At 36.4% G+C, this 23,922-nt stretch overlaps 1 protein-coding gene across 5 annotated transcripts in view; it reads left to right on the top strand.

Moving 5' to 3' along the window:
- The window catches only part of DCC (DCC netrin 1 receptor), a 1,087,181-nt gene that overhangs the window by 767,795 nt on the left and 295,464 nt on the right, over positions 1 to 23,922 (top strand). For all 5 annotated transcript variants that reach the window (XM_038525972.1, XM_038525971.1, XM_038525970.1 and 2 more), the window contains one exon: positions 2,977 to 3,131. In XM_038525972.1, the coding sequence (XP_038381900.1) occupies positions 2,977 to 3,131 (155 nt within the window). The remainder of the gene's footprint in view (positions 1 to 2,976; positions 3,132 to 23,922) is intronic.

The following is a 23,922-nucleotide window of genomic DNA, read 5'->3' as shown; positions in this document are numbered from 1 at the left end:
TAAAGAAACTAGTGGTCAATCCAGGGCAGTACCATAGCATGTCATTAGAGAGAGGTATAGAGTTGTGCTGACATATTTGTGGGAAAAAAGCAAAACAACAACAACAATGACAAACTGTACGTGCTTAAATTGTATTTTTTTCCAGATCACTACCACAGAAGTATTTTCTAAAAGTGCTTTGTTCACACTTCTATTTAATATGGAGGAAGCATCAATTGTTCATATTAATGAATATACTTTTTTCATAACTATTATTAATTTAGAATACTTTTGGAGGGCTGATAGAGATTATGGGAACCTAAGACTCCCTTCCTCATAACAGAATCCAGCATCTATTTTTATATGTGAGTGATAATTTCATTATCTATTGGACATTCTTACATGGGCATACCCGGATTTTCTTGCCTCTTTCTCCTTTGAAGAATTCCTGTTCAAGAAATTAATTAATTAATTAATTAATTAATTAAAATAAAATAAAGAGATTATGCCAGCATGACCCAGAACACAGCTCTTTCAGCTAAATTACTTAGGAGCATAAGAATAAAGTCAATTATGAGAGCGCTCTTTCCTTCTAGATACTGAAGAAGTTTGGTGTGCAAATCTGATCTTCAATGATAGCTATGTTGCTGGGATGGCTAGAAAAGATATCACAGCAGATGATTGATCCATCCCCCAGTGGTTTCTGAATGCCTAGCACTCTTTCTCCTTTAGAACCTTATGTCTTCTACCTAAAGTGCCCATGATCCAAATAGGTCCCACAGTTGTGGGGTGATATCAATACTGGGTTTAAAGGATGAAGATCCAGATTTTTAACTCTGCTATCCACTAACTACTGTGAGTCCTTTGAAAAAAAAAAATTTACACTGCTTTTCCAAATTACACATTTGCATCTGTAAAACGATCATAAAATCACCCAATCTATTATATAAAAGGGCTGCCTGAGGGAATGTATCTAAAAGTTCTTCTGCCAAAGAAAAATAAGTAAGATGCAAAAATCCACATATCCACATGGCATACAATCTGATTATGTGGGTTTTCTTTTACAAAGCAACTTGCTGGCCTAGATAATCTGAGGCGGGTAGAACAGAGCAGTGTGCTATGTAGTATGTGGAACATTATCTGTTGTATTTTAGCCCTGCCTACTCTCAGTTCCTGTTGAAGCCAACCTAGCCCTAGTCACAGTTCAGCCTTCCAGCAACTTAATGGAGAACTCCTAAGGGAATACCTAAACCTTAGGCTCTATCAAGATTCATACAGGGTGTTTGTTTGGTTGTTTGTTTTTATTATGGTAAATACACATACTGTAATAGAGTTTTAACCATTGTTAAGTATGGGGTTCTATGGCATTAAGTGCATTCATAGAGCTATCACCACTCTCTTATCTCCAGAACTTTTTCATCTTCTTCAGTTGAAACTCTGTACCCACTAAATAAGTTCTTCTCTCCCTCTAGACTCTAGTGACCACTCAGGGTATGTATTTTAATTATTAGCAGTACTGGATAAAATAACACTACTTGCTATAACAAACAAGCCCCAGAATTTATAATGGCGCAAAACCGTTTGATTCTAAAAGGTAGAAAATGGATGTTCCTAATTGACAGGCAGTTCTTCTCTCAGCTCTTATCAAGAATTCTGGCAAATTTTGACTCCTGTTTCATCAATATATGGCTCCCAGGGCAGCCATGATTGCCAACCCCAATCCCATGCGTGAAGGAAGAGAACACGGAGGTAACCACCTGTGCAGTTTTTCTAGGCCAGGCCTGGAATCAGCACATGTTGTATATACTCAAACCCACTGGGTAGACTCAGTCACATGGCTTCATCAAGACCTCCCGGGGGCTGGAAAATCTCATCCAGCATGTGAAAAAGAAGAAACGGGTTTGAGGATAAACCAGCTCATCTGTTGCATCCATCAAATTCAGATTGTATACATGCCCAAGAATCAACATTAATGCCCTTAAAACTTTGTTTTAATTTTTCTCCTTGGAAACCTGCTTTGCCCTAACAGAAAACTAGGTTTCATTTTAAATATTTCCACAAACAAGATAAAACCAAATGACAGAAATAAATGTACATATAATTCCACTAAGATGCGAGATATGATCTAGAAATAGAAGCCTAAAGAAACAATTGAATAGCTCCTTCTTCACCTGCCAGCCAATTATATGAGGCCAATGAGGACACAAATGTCTACAATCATGTATATCCTTAAAGAATACTTTGGTAATTATTGTTTCTTACACGTTAGCATCTATATCCATAGGGCTTGCCCTCCCTTAATATGCCCTACAAATTGTACCATCATCAGCACATTAATTCATTTGTTTGGAACCACTTGGGAAGCTTTTGATTGGAAAATGAATTGGACACATGTAGATGCGGCTCGAAGATCAAGGCAAGTAGACATGAGTTGCAATTTCTCCTCACGTAGAAGGGAATCTACCCTCCCTCACTAATTGCACTTCACTTAACCACAGGAGCTCAAGCTCCTTGCACATCGACACTTAGCATCTGCCTTTCCCTTTCATACGATGATAGAAAATGCATAAATGCATTTGTTGGCAATACTGACAAAGACCGATTTGTGGAATAATTGAAACCTTGATTTCTGTCATTAGCCGGATGTTTACAAAATGCATCTTCCTGTCTACATTCCAGATGTTTCTTCTTATTTTAATAGCTCTTTGTCATGAGTTTTGAATTCTAAATGGTAAAGTGTTGAGGGAAAAGATGTTAGTTTGCAAGTTTCATGGGAATGACATAAACTTGAACTCCCCCAAAACCCTGCAATATTTACATGTAGGCCCTTCCAGTGTGTTTCCCATAATCAACCTCAGAGGCCTTGATTTACAGCAGAGTCAGCGTGAAATGAGTAAGTAAACCTTGGTCCACCTCACTGCTTTGGCACATTAAATAAAAGTCTGGCTACAAGTATTGATGTTAGAATAATCTTTCCCTGAAACTTTTACTTCCCAGAGAACGAGCATTGAACACATCCCAGCCTGGGTCCCTTCAGCTTACTGTGGGAAATCTGAAGCCAGAAGCCATGTACACCTTCCGAGTTGTGGCCTACAATGAGTGGGGACCAGGGGAGAGCTCTCAACCCATCAAAGTGGCCACTCAGCCTGAGTGTGAGTATGAAAATAGACACATTTAGAAAGTATTTCTTTTTGCTGGCAATATCCTTGAATCCTGTCATAGAAATTAAGGTGACAAAATGGAGGGAATATTTCTGAAAGCAACATATTTAACTTGAGGATTTTTAAAGGTAAGATGACTTTTTAACAAAATGGACTCCCCACTTAGGCCAGAATGGCAAAGGAACAACTATAAAGACCTAATCCATCCATATGGTCTCCAGGTTCACTTCCTGAGTAAATAAATGACTGACTTACTCTGCCAGCATCTGGTTTCAGCCTCCTCCATGGACTTTTTAGGCTTTCCAAGTTTGTAAAGAACACCAAAGGTGAAAAAACAACCACATAGGACTTCCAAATAGAGAGACCTCTTAAAAAACTTAAACATGCACTAAATGCCCTGAAGGAGATTCCAAGAGTGAAACTCGACTCAAGAAATGTAAAGAGATGGGACCCCTGGAAGGCTCAGTGGTTGAGCACCTGCCTTTGGCTCAGGCCGTGACCCCGGGGTCCCAGGATCGAGTCCCGCATCGGGCTCCCTGCATGGAGCCTGCTTCTCCCTCTGCCTGGGTCTCTGCCTCCCTCTCTGTGTCTCTCAGGAATAAATAAAATATTTATAAAAAATTTGAAAAAAGAGATATAAAGAGATAATCTCTATTGGGCAATCTCACTACCCTCTAACTTAAATCACTACATTAAGCTACATCATCACACAGTGAAGCAGTTGAATGTTCTTTGACCACATTATAATTCAGTGATTTCTACTTTCATAAAGGAATAACTCCAAGGCTCTACATGTGAAGAATATCTATCTTACAAAATTGTGTGGGTTTTTTTTTCCTACAAACTTGTTATTTGAAAAGATTGATTACTGATGAGCAGTTTGCCAATTTTATTTTGTTAAAAATTTTAAAAGTTATAATCTACAACCTAAATAAAGTGACTACCTATAACAAACTACATTATTTAGACAGTTGTATCTACTCCTTTTTCTTTTTAGTAATGATACTGTTCTGCTTGGATTCCTGTTCATTTTATTTAAAACTACATTTCATTTTAGGATCACTTCACATGCTTCTAGAAGAAGGTGAAGTAGAAATTAGAAATATTTTAATTGGTAAATATGAGGAAGTAATGTTTGTATTATGTCACTTCTTGGGTATTTTATTTTAATTTTCTGAAAGATCTTAATTTATTTGCGAGAGAGTGAGAAGGTGTACATGAGTGGGGGGGAGGGGCAGAGGCAGAGGGAAGAGCAGCAGACTCCCCATTGAGCACATGCTCAGACGTCCCCAAGATCATGACCTGAGCCAAAGTCAGATGCTTAAATGACTGAGTCACCTGGAGCCCCTGCTTCTTGGGTATTTTAAGTCAACATGTTGAAGAAAAGAGAGCAGTAACCCTCTGATAGGTAGTCTGGGTACTGGTATTATGTTCTATATTTGGCAAAATCTTTTTTTTTTTTTTTCACTTAGCTAAGGTTACAAAGAAAAGATAATAAGAAATTGGTATAAAATATTTATTAGGGTGGGGGAGATGCTTCACCTGTACACATCCTAGAAATATTTGGCTCATAGACATAAAACCTCAGATAGCATTTTAAAAGGCATAGTTATGTACAGGTTTCAGGTAATGTTCAGGAAACACAGGCTCCCACGCAGGATCCAGAAGCTACAGCAGAACATTAAGCCCCATTCCATGCAAGACCTTGCACAACATCACTGGTTGTTATGCCCATGAATGAAGCTGGTTCTTCTCTCAAGTTTCTGTTCTTGAGAATAATTTTCAATGTTTGTATTTAAATCACTAAAGAATGCCAACTTCCATTTCACAAAGTCTATGTTTTAGTCAAAAGTTTCTTCATTAACTTACTCTTAACAGATTATATATAGAGATAATAAATATATTGATATACAGAGATATATAGAGACAGATAATATATAAAGATAATCCATATATAGGGATAATAACTTTTACGAATATTTGGTATTTGCGATCAACAAAGTTGAAAAAAAGGTTAGGTCAAAATACATATTCTTTTTAAAATGATATATGCCATGCTATATGTAGATTGACAATTAAAAAATTCATCAAAAATTGTCTAAAGGAAAACCTCATTCAATTTTCTAGTAGTAGAACTTAAATTTTAAAAGCATGTTCATTTTCAAAAGATCTAGTTTCTATGAATTATTTGAATTCTTCACTTTCTAATCTTAATGTTACCCCTAGAATTGTTTTAGTATACATTTTAAGGCTGACTGGCCATGATTACATTCTGGTAAAAACCCTAAGTAGTCAGCCTTGTTTTCTAAGACAAAGCAACATTATTTTTTCTTCTATCAGTTCCATTGTTCCTCAATCTCCAGCTTAAAAAAAAATAAAAAAATAAAAAAATAAATAAAAATAAAAAAATAAATAAATAAAAAATAAAAATAAAAAAAATCAATTTCCAAAGGTTTTTATTTTTATTTATTTATTTATTTTTATTTATTTATTTTTAAAAATATTTTATTTATTTGTTCATGATAGAGAGAGAGAGAGAGAGAGGCAGACAGAGGCCAAAGCAGGCTCTATGCAGGAAGCCTGATGAGGGACTCGATCCCGGGTCTCCAGGATCACACCCTGGGCTGAAGGTGGTGCTAAACCTGCTGAGCCACCCGGGCTGCCCTATTTTTTTTTTTTTTTAAAGTAATTTTCTCTTATGCCAACTTTTCCAAGCCAAGGGACAAGAAAATATTTTTCATTTTATATCAGCTAGTAATAATGCCTCATTTCATGAAAATATTACTCATAATATAACATTGTCTGCCATATTTAGTATCATTAATGAAAAGAAAATCAGATAGTGATTATTGGTATTGCACATATAGCTTTAACTTACTTTTTTAAATGGTATAATTCAATTTATAAGCATGTTTCATGAACATCTGCTATGTTCCTAATACTGTTCCCTGTCATCTGAGGCATGCTGGAAAAGCATATGTGTGTAATGAAATAACAGCACTTATGGATCTCAGAAGTTTCTTGAGGAAGCAAATATCCTAAATGTGTAACAATAATAATAAAACAAGTAGAGTAAGAGAACTTGTAACAAGTTGTTAAGTGAAATATTACCATCTCAATCATGGATTTACCGTTACCTGTGATGGCTGAGGCATAGTGTCTAGTTATTTTTGTATGCCTAAATCACATTGTGTGTCTGCCTCCTCAAATACGTGCTGTATTTCAAACACAACTGTCTCAGCCCCTTGTTTGTCTTCATTCCTCTTCGCTCAGAAAGTAACCTGAGTATCTGTGCAGAGGGCCTCACTGGATGCTGGTCTCTGTAAACATTTACTTTGCTTAGAAGTTAGCATAAATGATGATAAAACTAAATGCCTGACTGAATAAAGCACACTGCAAGTTAGTACTGCTGTCTCCTATAAGTTATCTTTTCCCCAGAAAATACAATTAGAGTCTTTCTACTTTAGTAACATGAAGGAGCTTTGAATTTTTTTCATTAAGGGCAGTGATAATGGCCTGAGAATTTTAACCGTACTTTGACCTTTACTAACAGCACTGTTTTATTAAATCACTTCTGTTCTTGCCACTGTATGGAGAAGAATTCTTTCCTTTGCAAGCCATTGTTTACTTGAATAGTGACCTGATTCTGTTTTGTTGAGAATTGCTTTGGATAATTCACCTCTTACTCACTAGATAGGTAGACAGAAACAAATCAGTCTAGATAAACAGTACATTCAGAATATCCTTTAGATGTGCAAAAACAGTTAGCCAATTCCTTCAATTCATTTAGATTAAAAATACTGTGTAGCTCACTTACTGTCTTTATTACAGACATTAGGATAAATAAATTATGTTTTCATGACTAATAGGTACTGATGTGAATTTTATCTTCTGCTGTTAACACAAAATGCCATTTCGGCAATTTAAAAATATGTCTAGGATAAGAAACACTTCATTTTCTTCAGTATTGCTCAGTAGTATACCAGTTGCTAAGAATATGGAACATCCTAGAGATCTTGTGCTTCATTTCCCCTCCTCTCTTCTTGCTCTTCTCTTCCCTTTCTCCCTTCTCTCCCCTTTTCTTCCCCTTCCTCTGCTTTCCCCACCTGCTGAGCCTACTATTCTTTGTTTTTAGAGAAAGTTTGAAGGCTAATTTTATTATTTGGCTAGAATTACAGAATTTAGAGGCAAGGGGTTGGGGGAGGGACATTTCTATCTTGATTTCTTTCCCTGACAAAAAATGATCTTATCTTTTGAAAATGTGTCTCATCTGGGTATGTGTTTGGTTGCTCCTTTTATCACTGTTTTTCCAAATATGATATAGTAATTGTACACTAAAATTACATAGCTTTTATACAAATTGAATTTCAAGTTTTCCATAATATTTGAAAATATCAACTATTATAAAAACTGTATTCTCAAGGAATAAACACTAATGGAAAATATGTCTGAAATATAAATCAGACAGCAACTGTTTCTAAAAATGCATACATTTTGTAGTAATCATTTAAAGAGATCAACAGTCCAAGATCCAGTTTATGAAATAATCACCCAGAATAGAAAAGCTTGATTTATAGGAAGGTTTATGTCCCCTGATTATATCTTCCTTTTGCTAAACTCTTTCTTCTTCCCCCTGCCTTTATGGTATATAATTTCTCCACTGTATTATCAGCCAGATTTAAGCCCCTGCCTGCTTAAGACTTGTCTAATCTTTTCATACCACATGTGGAGAGTTTTTGAATTATTATTTGGGGTCCTTTAAGATGCTATGCTGTTAAGGCAGTTTAATCGTGAAGGATCCTAAAATGAACCACATACTGGCTGGAGGTTTCAGTTAGAATAGGAAGCCTATTTGCTAGACCACAACCCAATTATCCACAAAACCCTTTTATATTTGAGTTATGAGTAATATTATTAGTCCATTATATTGACACTGAAAAGATGAGTGAAAGCTATCCCCCAAGTTGAGTCACTTTAGAAAATAGTATCTAGAGGAATAGGCATATTTGCTTTGTTCCTCCTTCCCTGGAGGAAGGGAAGGGATCTATATCTATATAAATATATAGATATATAAATATATAAAAATATATAAATATAAATATTATATAAATATAGATATATATTTATATAGATATAGATATTCATTCATGCATTCATTCTAATAGGGCTCTGCTTGTATAATTGTTATGGAGGGAACCTGATAAATCCCTGAACATTATCTGTCCAAACATTACTACCTGCATCCAAGGTCAAGTTTCTTAGTACTTGAGACTTCAGTTTCCCCAACTATAGATTGAAGATATGATTTATTCCTCCTCTTCCTAGGTTGTGAAGAAAAAATGTGATAACATGTGGAAAGCTCCCGAGTCTTACCTGGCATCTAGTAGGCAGTCAATAGAAAAAAACTCCATGCCCCCACAGGATCAAATGGAAACATAATCCCAATTGCCTTGCACTTACAAAGTGGGACACTCTTTAGGTAATAAGGCTAATATAATACCTTATTGATGGTTTGGTACTGGCTAGATTACTATACAATCAGCCATTTATATATTTTATTACTTTTCTGCTAATTATCCTCTGCCTATAATTAATCAGGCTATTATAGACTGATTTGACCTTTAATTTTGCCTAATATACATCTTTGCCTCCCTAACTAAATTTTGAGATCTTTCGATCAGAAAATACTCTATTATCCCATAAAATGTGTCATTTTATCAATAGCTGGCTGCTTAAAATTTGCTGGTAGAATCTGATACATACTTAATATATGGCTGAGATATTAAATATCAATTATGTTTGTTTCGTCATGCTTCTATAAATTAAGTAAATCATATTTCTGTCTAGCTCATTTATTTTACCATGTGAGCTGGGTTTTGATTATTAACTGCACTGTATGGTGATTTGAATGAATATCTGGGATGACTGTGGTAGCAAAGTTGACCATAAACCAAAGAACAGTTGTCCAGTTGCATAGTCACCTGCATGACTGTAGTTTAATTATAGAAAGAAATAATGAGGGACGCGTGGGTAGCTCAGGGCGTGATCCTGGGGTCCTGGGATCGAGTCCCACATCGGGCTCCTTGATGGAGCCTGCTTCTCCCTCTGCCTGTGTCTCTGCCTCTCTCTTTCTGTGTCTCTCATGAATAAATAAATAAAATCTTAAAAAAGAGAGAAAGAACTATAAGCACGGACATTCCATCTTTTCTTGGTAGCATACAAATGCTAATGCAATTTAAAATGTCTCTCATTGCAAAACATGCTTTTAGGCATACAAATACAAGATGAAAGACATTAAAGTCTTATGATTTGGCATCCTTAGCAACAGAAGACTTAAGGAATCCATTTGGATTTAATGGTCAATTAGGTCAGATATTATATCTCTTATAATGAAATATATTAGTGAAAGAATTAGAGGTAGGCTTGGGAGGATGGTTTATTTAATCACAATAGAAGAGTTCAAAGCAAATAAGAGTCACTCTAGTTCATTCATTCATTTATTCAGTCAAAACTGATTCTTTTGTGCTAAGTTCTAGACCTTCATTGTCTAGTACAGTAACTATTAGTCACATGTGTTTCTTTAAGTTTAGATGCATTGAAGTAAAATAAAATTCAAAATTCAGGCACATTAGCTATACTTCAGCTATTAGCACTTAAAATTTAAATAAAGTTGAAAACTAAAAATTCAATTCTTGAGCCTCATTAGCCACATTTCAATGGTTTATATATGACTATTGGCTACCACATGGGATGGCACAGAGAAATTTCCATTACTACTTTACTTTAAAGTACTTAAAGTAAAAGTTAAAGTACTACTTTAAGCAGTACCTTAAAAACATTTAACAGATTAGTCCTCTTTGAATGTTGAAAGTTAGGTATGCATTGAATTAATTCAGGATATTTATTTTTTAAGAATTTCATTTAAATTCAATTAGCCAAAATATAGTCATCATTCATTTCAGATGTAGTTCAGTAATTTATCAGTTGCGTGTAACATCCAATGCTCATCACATCATGTGATGCCAGCCCACAAAATCTAGATCTGAACATATTCTCTGGCTAGTTACCTAAGTTCTTTAAATATTTTCTCAGGTTAAAAACATTAAGTATCTTTCAAAGTGCAGTTAAAGATTAAAGACAAAGATTACCTCTTGCTTGAGTTCAACAGTGGAGCAGCCTAAATTCCATTCATTCAAAAGGCTCACTGTTATTTTATTTTACTCTGAGCACAAAGCATATCTCAAGACTTTCCATTGTATAACCAAACATCTAGAGAAGCTATCTGCTTTGTGAGAAATTATATAGAAATTATAATATCTACATATAATATAGAGAACTATATAGAGTATGAAGGAAGAGGACATAGAAATATAATAATAATAATAATAATGAGAAGTTTTTGAGAAGAATGGGTATCTATCCTGGGATAAAGAGATTTCCCCTAAAGACAGATTGATTTTGGGTTTAATTGCCTAGTATGGTTATGGATCCTTCTAAAAATGGAAGTAGGTTGCTTGCTAAACTGAATTAGAGCAAACTGGAGCTTAAGCATCTTTAGGAATATTGTCATCATGCCGGGGCAGCCTAATAAAACTGTATTCCAAAGATAAAGCAACTGAGATGAGCTTTCTTATGGAACTCCTTCAGTTATATCTGATTCTATGATGAACTGGTAAATATGGCTAGTGAAAAATAAAGACAGAAGAGTATGCTATTTTTACACAGCTGTATTTGTACCTTCTCTCAACTTAAGAAGCTCTTTTCATCTATGAAGTTTATAAAACCATTTATTGAGTACCTACTATGTGTCGAGACCTCTATAAGGTGCTGGGGATGGAAAGTAAAGTAAGGGGGCACTTAGGTGGCTCAGTAGTTAAGCATCTGCATTTGGTTCAGGTCCTGATCCCAGGGTCCTGGAAATCACGCCCCGCATTAGTCTCCCTGCTCAGCAGAGAGCCTGCTTCTCCCTCTCCCCTTGCTCCTACCCGCTCCCTGCCCCCTGGCTCATGTTCTCATTCTCTCTCTCTCAATTAAATAAATAAATACAATATTTAAAAAAAAAAGTAAAATAAGATGGGAAAAATAATATAAAAAAATCAGGGATGAAATTTTTGATGAAAATATATCTGTAATATACATTATTCTAAATCATACTGTGGAATCAAATCATTTCCTCTTTTCTTAAACCTAAAGTTATAGTTACAAGGTATGAGTGTATAAGTACTATATAATTTAAGGCACATATATGTTATGTTATAACATATAACACATAATGTGTAACATATGTGATATATAACACAACACATATATGTTGTGTTTTAGAGTGCAGTATTATTGTGTTTTAGAAAGGATCACGTCAAGAAATTTATAGTTGACTAACCTGTTACAATTCCAACCAAAATTAAGTCGCTTCACTATTTTATGGATTCTTTTAGCTGTAGCTTGTATTCCCTATATAATATGTAATAAGTCTTATACACTACACAAAAGGGCAATAATGGGACTATTGTTCTCTAACTCCAATGTTTCTGCATTATTATATTGTTTTAATAAAGATATTTCTACTTTGTAGGAAGATACCTAGGGAAAAGACACTCATAAGAGGACCCTAGTCTGTGGGAACTTCTGTTTCAGTCCAATCTTCCCACCTTGGGAAGCCCCAAATCATATCCAATATAGAGGTGGAGTTGGGCCAGAATTTCTGATTATAGGAAATTGGACAGGTACAAAGGATTGCCATGGTTAAAATTAAAAGGTTTTTAAGGTGATGACACAAAATTACTGGGTTAGATTGTAGCTGTTAAAATCAGAGTCAAGATGTTGCCCATCAGTGTTCAGGAGGAAACGATCATGGAGTTTTATCAACTGAAAGTTCAACAACCGAACTCTGAGCCCACAGTTAATTTAAGTAACTTGTGAATTACCACCTTCTTTTAATCTATAATTGGTGTTCCAGGTCTTCCAAATGGAAGGAGAGTGAAAGATGGCTAAGAACAATGATTCAGAAGTCAGACTGACTTTGAATTCTGGATTTTTCACTCAGTAGGTAACTAGGATAAGCTAGTTCTGGCAAACCTCAGTTTTCCTCAGATGTAAAAGAGAGAGACACCTTGCAGGAATGTCAAAAAGCTTAAAAGAAAATCTGCAAAATGGGTCACAATACACTTTCAAAGGATTATTCAGAAGATTAAGCGAGATGATTGGTGTCAAATAATGAGCCACATTAATGGTAGCTCTTATAATCATGCATTCCTCCACTGCTGGATTCTAATTATTCCCATGTAATCGTGTTCCTTAATGTTGCACATAATTTGTTCATTTCTATCTCTGTGATTTTCATGTGTATTTGAAATGATTTCTTTTTTTCTTTAGGCTATTTCGTAAGTCCCTTCTATTTCTATTTTAAGATTTTACTTAAAATTTCTAAGAGCAGAAAGCCTGCTCTGGCTAAGTCACCCCATGAATCGGTCTCTTATCTTGAACAACCTCATTTTTCACTCTCCAAACTTGCTTGAATTCTATCATGCCATTCATTCATTCATTCATTCATTCAACAACTATTCATTGTGTGCCCCCCAATGTGTTTCCCAGTACTGTGTCCCTGTGTTTCCCAGTACTGGGAATTCAACAGTAAAAAAGAAAGGAAAAATACTTATCCTCATGAGGTATTTATTTTAGTGTTAGGGAGGTACAATATGCAAACAGAAATAAAGCATGCAAAAAAATAAAACAGCTTATGGGGGTAGAGAATGAGGAAGATAGAGATGCTTCTAGAAAGGAAGGTCAGTAGGGAAAGCCTTTCTGGAGAAGGGGCATTTAAGGGGACATCTGAGTGAATTTGGACAGGTGCCAGCAATGACCTTAGGTGGAGACATTTCAGGCAGACAGTAGAAGGTGCCACATCCCTGGTGGGGAAGCACAAGAATACCATCACGCTGCAGGAGAGCAAGGGAGAGGGAGAGTGGGAGACAGGGGTTGATGAGTGGCAGGGCCCAGCAAGCAAAAGCATTGGAAGCCACAGTAAAGGAAGGTAGATTTAATCTTTAGTGCAGAGGCATCTGTGTAGAAGGGAGTAACATAATCTAATTTTCATTTTTAAACTGAGAGTGAGACCAGAGAGGAGGCTAATGTAGTAGTTTAGTCAAGAGATGTTGGTAGCTCAAGTTTTGGTTTTAGAATTCAGGACACCTTTGGAAAGTAGGGACAAGACTTGGTACAGGATGTGGGATGGGAGAAAAGACAGGAAGCAAATTTACCCTTAGGTTTTAGCGAGGTGAATCATGGGGCCACTTATTAGAATCAGGAGACTGGGGAAGGAGCTGGCTTGGAGGCTATGTGAGACAAATCAAGGATTATTTATTGACACATTAGGTTTGAATATTAAATGCATGCAGGTTTTATTTTCTAATTAGACTGCATCTGAAGAAGGTGCCTAGTATTTTGAATATAAAAATAAGAGAAGATGCCACATACTGCAAGGCCAATGGCCAAGTGCAATATGGTATTTAGCTTCTAATAGTGGCAGAGCTGATCAATTGTTGGGAAGAAAATGTGGAAAAATTCTCCATGTTGTAAACTGTAAATCATCAGCACCCAAACGTCCCCAATGTATGCACTACAAGGATATGCACACCGCCATGCCAATAGACATTCATAAACCTGTCCGTCCTATAGAAGCTTCCTTCTTAGAAATCCTCCCTACAGACCAGTGAAGTAAAACCTGATGCGGCTGCTACCAGCAAGAAGTGCCTGAAAGGAGCCTCTGATCTATAGTCCAATCTCCCAGCTGCCAAGATTTTCTGAGGAACTGATCCAAAAGGGGCAAGTTACTGCCAAAATGAACGTTATCGAGAACCAGCTTGTTTTCTGATGTGTACTTTGCTTGTGTTCACTAAATAAGAGATTGAATTCTAATGTGATGTCTGTTCACAGAAGTCCTGAGGTTGAATCACCTGAAACTGTGTTGGAATTTTACCAGCAGAAGCTAGGTTTAGGCCCAAGTGGAGGACCGGAATTAAGAAGGAATTCCTTTGGTCTTCCAGCATCCCTTTTCTTTATCCTTTTCTCCATCCAGAAAGGTCTTATAGCCCTCATTACCTCAGAGCACCCAAAGTCTAAAACACTTGCCCAATGATCTGAAATATAATGTTGAATCCACACAGTAGCTTTGACATAGTTGATCCCAATGATGGAGTTTTGCAAAGGGTAAACTTTGGAATCCAGAGAGTTGAGACCTGCCCCAGGATTTTCATGTTCAACAACCCTGGTAGCAAATTGTGTGTTTGGTTTATGTTTTCTGAAAATGGATACAATATGAAGCCAATAAGCAAAAGACGTGGGTTCAAGGTTGAGGTGTTCTCTGTATCTTGTATATGTTTGAGAAAAATCACTTACTGTATTTTTTTTTTTTAAGTAGGCTTCATGCCCAACATGGAGCCCACTTTGAGTCTTGAACTCATGACCCTGAGATCAAGACTTGAGCTGATCAGAGTCAGCTGTTTAACCAACCACCTCAACTACCCAGGCACCCCATCACTTACTTTTCTGATTCTCAATTTATTTTCATAAAATAGGGATCGTATTGGATGTATGACTTTCCTAGGCCTACATTTACAACGTGCCACAAATTAGGTGGTTTAAGGTAACAGAAATTTATTCTCTGACAGTTCTGGAGAAATGTGAAATAAAGGTGCGAGCAGAGCCAGGCTCCCTCTGTAAGTCCTAGAGAAAAATCTTTCCTAGTTGCTGGCTGTTTCTGGGAGGCTATCTCCCATGTCCATGTCTCTGTGTCTCTTTGCTTCTTTTTTAAAAATATTTTATTTATTTATTCATGAGAGACACACACACACACACAGAGGCAGAGACACAGGCAGAGGGAGAAGTAGGCTCCATGCAGGGAGCCCGAGGTGGGACTCGATCCTGGGACCCCAGGGTCACGCCCTGGGCTGAAGGCAGACACTCAACTGCTGAGCCACTCAGGCGAACCTCTTTGCTTCTTTTTATAAGAACACTTGTCATATTGGATTTAAAGCCTACCCCAACACCGTAGGACTTCATTTAATTGAACTGATTGTATTTGCAAAGGCCTTTCTGGGTACACATGAATTTTCAGGGGATACCATCCAATCTAGTACATCTGCACTGCCCTACAAATCACAGAGATTTTTAATAAGATTCCAAGTAATCTGAATGAGGACTGAGCAAACTCTGAAGCATGTATATACACATTTTTTAATTAAGAAGCAACCACTTCATTTTAAAAATAATCTCAGTCATTGTCTCTCCAGCAGAGGAGTACTACGAAACGTCCTAGTTTCCTTAAAATCATACTTGACTATGCTCCTACCTTCTGCCTTTCTCCAGAATTCTAATCCTGCTTGTAGGCTGTAGGACGTACTGTCTTCTGAATATTAAGGTCCGCAAACTGCGCAGGTGGCCCTAGAGGGACTCACAAGCGAAAGGAATCATCTGGATGACAAAGTTTGCAGAAGCTGCCAGTAGAACGGGTACCAAGTGCATGCTCAGATTCTCATTGTTGATCATCAGTTTATTTGCTCCGGAATAGTGATGGCAACGTGTTGACTCTAACTTTAACAGCTACAACCTAGCAGTAATTGTGTGTCATCACCTTAAAATCTGACAAGTTCAGTCCATAGCAATCTCCCGCACCTGTGAAATACCCTGTAAGCAAGAATTCTGGCCCAACCCAACTCCCATGATAGAAAGCATAAAATTAATAGTGTCAAAATTAACACTGTCAGAGCTCAGATTTGAACCTAGCATAACATTCCTACCCCAATGCTAATGCACGCACGTGTGTGTGTGTAAACTAAGATTAGTTATGATCATTTCAAGGAAATAGAAAAAGAAATTAATTGAAAGTTAACTACATTCTAACAGTTCCTTAATGAGTAAAAATTCCTGTTACTTCAGAACACATAGCCATGACAGGATAATGTGTTTGTTTTTTTTTTTAATTCCAAAATTATTGTGTTTAAGCCACTCTGAATGAGTTCTTCTAACTCTACTGCTGAGGAAATGCTAAATATATAAATTTTACTTACTTCCTGTTATAAATCACTTGCTTGATCTTAACCCTCAGTCTGCTGTCTTAATCTTATCCCACAACCTTGCAAGGAAATAAAAAATAATTATTATTACTTCCATTTTTCAGTGGGCTGGCTGGCTTATAGTTCATGCAAGCTCTTCACAAAAAGACTTAAGATTCCCAGAAATAACTTGCTGCTAGTTCTGGTGTTGTGTTTCATCATTTAATATATTTAACTCCAAATAAAAATGTATTAACATATTTAACATATAACTGATTTATTTTAGATTATACCAATAGCTTGATTAATTTTATCGCTTTGTATGTGATTTGTTCTATATCCTCCTTACAACTTAATGTTCTTACAGTAATTTTGCCACTCTCATTGGAAATATTGTTTTCCCCTATTTCAATCCATGAATTCTTAAATTAGCTTAGTAGCACTCCTCTATCTGCCACGTTCTGTGTAGTAGCTACTAGCCGTAAGTGGCTGTTGAGCACTTGAACTATGGCTTGGCCAAATTGAGGTGTAAATGTTAAAGACTTAGTATGGGAAAAAAAAAAAAAGAAAAAAAAACAGAAAATAATATGTTAGCAAATCTTTTATTGATTATAGTTTGAAATGATGATATTTTAGATATATCGGGTTAAACATGTATTATTAAAATTAATTTTACTCATTACATTTTACTTTTTTAATGTGGCTACTAGAAAGTTAAAGTTAGTATGAGCATCCATGGCTCACATTATATCTATAGTGAACAGTGATGACCTGGATGTTTACACTCTTCTGTCTTATACCCAACAAGCAGGAAGTCAAGAAGATTGCCAGTCTGACATTAAATTGAGTTTGAGAGTCACTGAAATGCAGTGGTTAAATGTAACCCTTCTCGGAGAAGTATTTCTTAAGTCTCACCTAAATAGTATTCATATTTAACCATTATTTTCCTTATTTGATTCCATATTAATGGACATCATAATCAATAGCCTTTGAATGTTTCAGTCAAAGGCTTTTTTTTTTTTTTTTTTCCCCTACTGGCCTGACACTTTCTGGCACCAATGAAAATAAAAGCAAAGGAAGTGGGCTTGGGGAAAGAAAGGAAGCCTTTGATGCAGAGCAGCGCACCAGTGTCCCTGTGTTCAGTTCTACTTAGAGTCGTCCAACTTCTGTGAGATGATTTACTGCTGAAGCCTATTTGTCTTCCCGCTGCTATCTCTGAGCAAGCCTAAATCTTCCATGTGGTTAATAAACTTCTTATCTTTTGAATACTGAAAATAAAATAAACTTAATCCTCAGGGTGGTTCAGTCAGCAGACCGGGAGCCTTTTAGATGCTTCTTAGAGATAGCGGACAACCAGGTTTCCTGCCCTGCGCGATTATCAATCTTCCTCTTGCATGCATGTATGTGTAAGGGTGTTAAAGGTGCTCCTCAGTGATAAATGTCAGTGGAATCGCAAAGTGAATATTAATTTCAGCATTGTCAAGGTCAGATGTGTATCCAGGTTCATTGTTATTGGAATTTTTATTGTTGCCGCTGTTAGGAAAGATATTTCACCTTGGGCTCTTTTTTGCAAGAGTCAGGAGAGAAAGGGAGCAAAATTTCTTTTTTTTTTTTTTTTACGATTTTATTTATTTATTTATTTATTTATTTATTTATTTATTTATTTATTCATGAGAGACCCAGAGAGAGAGAGAGAGAGAGAGGCAGAGAGACACAAGCAGAGGAAGAAGCAGGCCTCATGCAGGGAGCCCGATGTGGGACTCGATCCCAGGTCTCCAGGATCACGCCCTGGGCCAAAGGCAGGTGCTCAACTGCTGAGCCACCCAGGTGTCCCAGGAACAAAATTTCTTAACATACATATACATTACTCAGAGAAAAGTGCCTTGGCACATCCGGATCTGTTAATTGGGGTAATTATTTTGAGTGCCGTAAGTAAGATCAAAGTGTGGGTGTTGAGGAACTAAGTAAGTTGGGAACAGAACAAACAAATGATCACAAAATCTTGAGACTAGAAGATAGTCCTGAAAAGTGGCTATGTGTGTGGAAAAAGGAAGAAAGAAAGCAGGATAAATAAATAAAGAAGGGGAAAAAGTCTGTGATGAGGCCATTCATTGAAATAGAGTATGGGGACACCTGGGTGTCTAATTTTAGTCTTGTATTAACTATTTTAGTGAACAACACCAGAAACATCCAACTATTCAAGTCAGAAGTACAGAAGTCATTCCTGGTGCTTCCTTCCATCTCCCCGCCCTGTCTCCAATAATTAAATGCTGGTAGTTTGATCTTATAGACAGCTCTTGAATCCCTCCCCACTGCCATTCTTCTAATTGGAGCTGTTAACCACTCTCTTCTGTGCTATAGAATATTCTCCAACTGGGCTCCCAATCCCCACATTCACCCTCTTCAGCTCACTCTTTATATAACTGAGTACAAAATGCTTAAACTCCTCAATTCCTTTCTGATTCTTAGCATAAAAGATCAAAATCTTCCCACAGCCTTTAAGATCCCATCTGGTCTCATCCCAGCAATCTCTCTCATCTCATCTGAATCCCTCTTCTCCTGGCTTCTTGTCCTGCAACCTTAGAATGGCAAATCCTATGGAAGTTTTCACTTTTTACCTTTTCAGTTCTTCCAGTGCCTGGCACACTGTAAAAAATTACTCAATACTTATTGAGCAGTTCCTTTTTGCCAGATGCTATTCATATTTTACTTATTATGAATCTCCACAACAAACTCATGGGTTAAGTATTAGTATTAACCCCATTTTTAAGATAAGGATAATTAAACTCAGATTTTTTTTTTTTAAGATTTCACTTAAAATCTTTAAAAGCCATCCAGCCGTCCCTAAACTTAGAGATATTAAATAGCTTGATCCAGGCACCTAGCCTGAGCAAAGGTACTAGATTTCAACCCAGAGTCTTCCATTCTGGAGTCCATACTCTTTACTGTTAATCTCTTTCACCAAAGCGTATTAGATGGGATCCGTTGGCATTGCCTGCATCAGAGAAGCCCAGATCTCTGTGAAACCTATGTGTTAGGAGACTAGAGCTCTAAATTTCTTCTTTAACTTACGGTCCCTCCCTAAAGAGCCAGTTTACCCAAGGCAGTTCCTTACCTTTTAAAGCCTAGAAATAGATAAACAATAAATTTCTTCCCCCAAAGAGATAATATATTTTTTTTAAGATAGGATCTTTTTGTCGTAATGTAGAGAAACCTACTCACTTGACTCTCTGAAAAAGATTGCCACTTCCTTCTTCTCTAATAAATGGCAGCAGGGAACTTTTATAAAAGCAATCTATACAAGTCATTTATTGCTCTATTAAAACTACAAACATCAAATATTGATTCTTCCCATACTGACCATAATACAAACCAACTTTGAGAAAGGTTGCTGGGATTTAGTTACATTATCACCATGGGAAACACTCTGGGTTGCACATAAGCTGAAGACACCTGCTTCTCTGATGCATATCTATTTATAGAGAACTGACATTTTTGCGTGCAGAAATACAATCCTGAATTATATGTGAGTCTCAAATAGCAAGCAAGAGGTCTGTGCATGCCCTTACTAGGAATTTCTGCTTGCAGGATCTTCTGTAAGAATTAAACATAAATTTGTGGTTTGTATAATAACAATAAAAGTAACTCTATGTGGAGCATATGTGAGGAGGTTGAAAGGCTTACCTTTAATGTGTTATGACACCGCAGGCAAATCTCCACTGTCTTATCAGACACTCTCGAGGCCACGTTTGATTTGTAGACATTATCCTGATGCATAGGACTCATGCTATACCTTATACGACTCTAGAATGTTATGTTTCCTTTTTTCCCTGTCGCATTAGTCATTTCCCCATGGACTTCCAAAAGTCTTGAGAAGAAGAAGAAGAGCAATATCCCTTCTTCCAATTGTCGGATGAGGGAACCAAACTATGGAAAAGTTCAAGGGCCTTGAGTCTGGGTAACAGCAATATTAACTACCATGTTATCTGGAACACTTGCTTCTCTATATAGTCTCACATAATCCTAGTTTAATCCTAGATGCTTTTCACTTTTCCATTATTTTTATTTTTATTTTTATTTTTTATTTTTACTTTTTTAATAAATTTATTTTTATTGGTGTCCAATTTGCCAACATATAGAATAACACCCAGGGCTCATCCCGTCAAGTGTCCCCCTCAGTGCCCATCACCCAGTCACCCCCACCCCCCCCCGCCCACTTCCCCTTCCCCCACCCCTAGTTCGTTTTCCATTATTTTTATTTAGAATGTCTTCAAAGTTCCTGACAACTCTTTGGAAAATAACTTGATTTTTTTTTCTTTTTTTTTCTGAGCACTCATTCTCAAACTGAAATTTTAGAGACAAACATTCTTAAAAAAATGGACAAATTTTGAAACTTTCCTCAGGTATCTTAAGACACATCATATTTTCTTAAAACTGGTAGAATGTCATTTGATTTGCTGATAATGTTAACAAAATAGAAAAACAATTTAATAATTGATAATTCCGTGCTTCTGGTTGTTTCCCTGATATGAGATCATTTGTGTCATTTTAATTTAGTTCACTTTGGATTTTTTTTTTAAGATTTTATTTATTTATTAATGAGAGACACAGAGGGAGAAGCAGGCTCCCTGCGGGGAACCCGATGCAGGGAAACCCGATGCGGGACTCCATCCCAGGATGCTGGGATCACACCCTGAGCCGAAGGCAGAGACACTCAACCACTGAGCCACTGGGGTGCCCCTCTTTTTAAAAATATTTTATTTATTTATTTGAGTGAGAGAGAGTGAGCAAGTACAAGTGGTGGAGGGGCAGAGGGAGAAGAAGAAGCACACTCCCACTGAGCAAGGAGTCCAATGCAGGGCTGGACCCCAGGACTCCAGGATCATGACCTAAACCTAAGGCAGACGCTCAACCACTGAGCCACCCAGACACCCCACTTTGGAATTCTTCTCATTATCTTTACTTAGAGGCCTCATCATCAGAAGCCTTCCCCAAGCTGTATAGCAGTTTTTCTATTTACCAGCTTGTAAATTCTATTTCGAAAAAGCTAATTTCAAGGCCATTACCCATCAAACTCATTTACACTCATGTATACTGACTCATCGGATTCTTCACACCTGAACTTCCTTGTCCTTCTTTTCTCCATCATTGCAATTATTTTTTTTTAATTAATTAATTTGAGAGAGAGCAAGAACCAAGAGAGCAAGTGCATGCCCTTGTGACCTTGAAGGGGGTACTGGCGAGGGACAGAGGGAAAGTAGACTCCCCACTGAGCTTGGAGCCCTAGCTGGAATTGATCCCTTGCCCCTGAGATCATGATCTGAGTGGAAATCAAAAGTCTGCACCCAGCTGACTGAGCTACCCAGGCATCCCCTTCAGTGCAATTCTTAATTGTCCTTCAAGAAATATTCTTGACCAAATTCCCATAACCATCCCTAATTACTGTATACTTCATCCATAGATATATGTTTAGAAAATATACTCCATTGTCTATGCAGAGAGGTTTTAATCTGGTTATATAGAGTCTGTTGTTCAGATCTAGGTGTTTCCTGTATGTGTGTGTTTTCTCTGTCCTGCTAAATTCCTGGAAAAAAAAAAAAAAAACCTACCTTGGTCAAATATTTCACAATATTGGAAGTAGTACTGTATCCTAAACACACAAAAAGTATGATTAGACTTTAAAATCAGCTGGCACTTCTATCTAAAAGGGAATGTTATGTATTGGAAAGTAACCAAACTTGAGCTATTCTGGAAAAAAACATTATAAGGAGGAAAAATGTCAGTGTGATTAAGTTTATATTACATCTAGCCTTTAGTAATATAGAAACTTAAACACATTTGGCTAAAAATTTAAGTTTTTAACTTCAATATTTGGTACCTTGTAAGCAATTTCTCTAGATCATAATAACAATTACTTTTGACAAGACTTAGAAATCTCTGCTTTAAACGATTTGAGACCTCAATCATGCAGTCAGCATCTACATTCTCCATTACATTTTACATTTCTAGGGCTTGCCTGTTTTCTAAAGTGAAGTTCAAAATACTCTGCATACTTCACCAAGACTATTACTACTTGACTATGTCAGGGAAAAGCCAGAGCTATCCCACTGAAAAGACCTTATCTTGAAGTCAATTTCTGAAACTATTTTTATTATTAAACTGCTCCTAGCTCTAGTTCTAGGAAGATTACTTTCAGTACTTTTTTTTTTTTCAGAGAGACTCATTAAAGTTTCTTTCTACTACACTGTCAAAAATATCCATCCTTTGATATATTAGCATATATACGTGTATATATATATGTATATATAAGTAATAGGTAAGTCCTATGTATCACACGTCATATATGTGTATAGTTGTATTTTATCGACATTTCTCTATACACACACAATGACATAGTTGAGTGTATTGTGGGTTAGCAGATGCCACCTATTAAAACCCTAAATAAAACTATCAGGTAATAACCACTTTCTCCAACCGAGTCTAGTTAGACTTCTGTGGTTTTGTAGTAGAAACCTACCCCATAGGTTGTGCTTCCTTCTTGCCAAATTACTGTCATATCTCCTAACTACGTATAGTTCAGTCAAGAAGGGGTTTCATTATGTTAATAATTACATTGCCCGCAGGCTTTTTGATGTTACATTCCCTGTACAGAATAGAAACAGATTTCATAGAAATATCGTTAAAGCTGTTAACTACGGGAGGAAAAAAAATCAAAGAGGCAATCAAAGCATGCACTTTATTATCAATAAATGCAAATTGTTTCAGAAGTGGCTTGCATTTGAAACACATTCAGTTAGGAGATCATCAGCAATGGAAGCCACTGTTTAAATAAGAGCTTTGTGGCCTAAATCCATTTAGATCACTACAGACTATTACTTAGATCTGTTGCTATCCATTTTAAACAATGAGCTCAAGAATCATTTTTAAATTAACGAATGAATAAGGAGGTAGAACCATGCTCAGAATTTTGGACTGATTTGAGGACATTTGAATTATAGCTCATTATTTAAATGACAACACGTGATTTTTTTTTCAAATGCACTAGTACTTTAGTTCCATTAAAAAAAAAAAGGGGATTTGGTAGCTGTTAAATTGATGATTTAGGAACAGTAGGACACATTGTACTACACAGTCATTTTGAAAAGACTTTAAATATTCAAATGTTCAACTACATATTCTCTGACACTAACATTTGTCTTCATTTCGGACTTCCAGCTGAGAAACATCAGTATAATGGTGAAAAGACATCAGCCTCATTCAGTATTATGAAGGCAGTGGCACGTCTTGATCCTTCTAAAGCTTTTCTGTGAAAATTTTATATTTACATTCTTATTTATAAGGGATTATTTTAAACTCCAAAAATATTTTTAGAAGCTTATATTTGATAAATCATAATTTAGAATTTAGTCTGTTTAATACAAATATCAAACTAGAGTAAAGAGACATCAGGAAGATAGACATGTAGATAAATATTGGAATAGAAACAGCAAAAGAAAGGAAGAAAAAGGAAAAAAAGGCATTCATATATGCTCTGACTTCTTGATCAGCAAAAGCTCTAACATCTTGAAAACCTAAAATATTTGATGAATTAAACCAGATGAATTCAAATTCCTTGAATTGCCCATGATTTAACAAATGAAACAGAAGTCTTTCATAAACATGTTTCAGCTTCTGAATTTTACAAAAAGTTGAAGATGTCTCTTTAAACTGAAATTATTGCCATATTTTCCATC

The sequence above is a fragment of the Canis lupus genome, chromosome 1 (assembly GCF_011100685.1).
Source record: "Canis lupus familiaris isolate Mischka breed German Shepherd chromosome 1, alternate assembly UU_Cfam_GSD_1.0, whole genome shotgun sequence".
Taxonomy (NCBI): domain Eukaryota; kingdom Metazoa; phylum Chordata; class Mammalia; order Carnivora; family Canidae; genus Canis; species Canis lupus.
The sequence above is the reverse complement of the archived record's forward strand: the minus strand, read 5'-3'. Positions and strand labels throughout refer to the sequence as shown.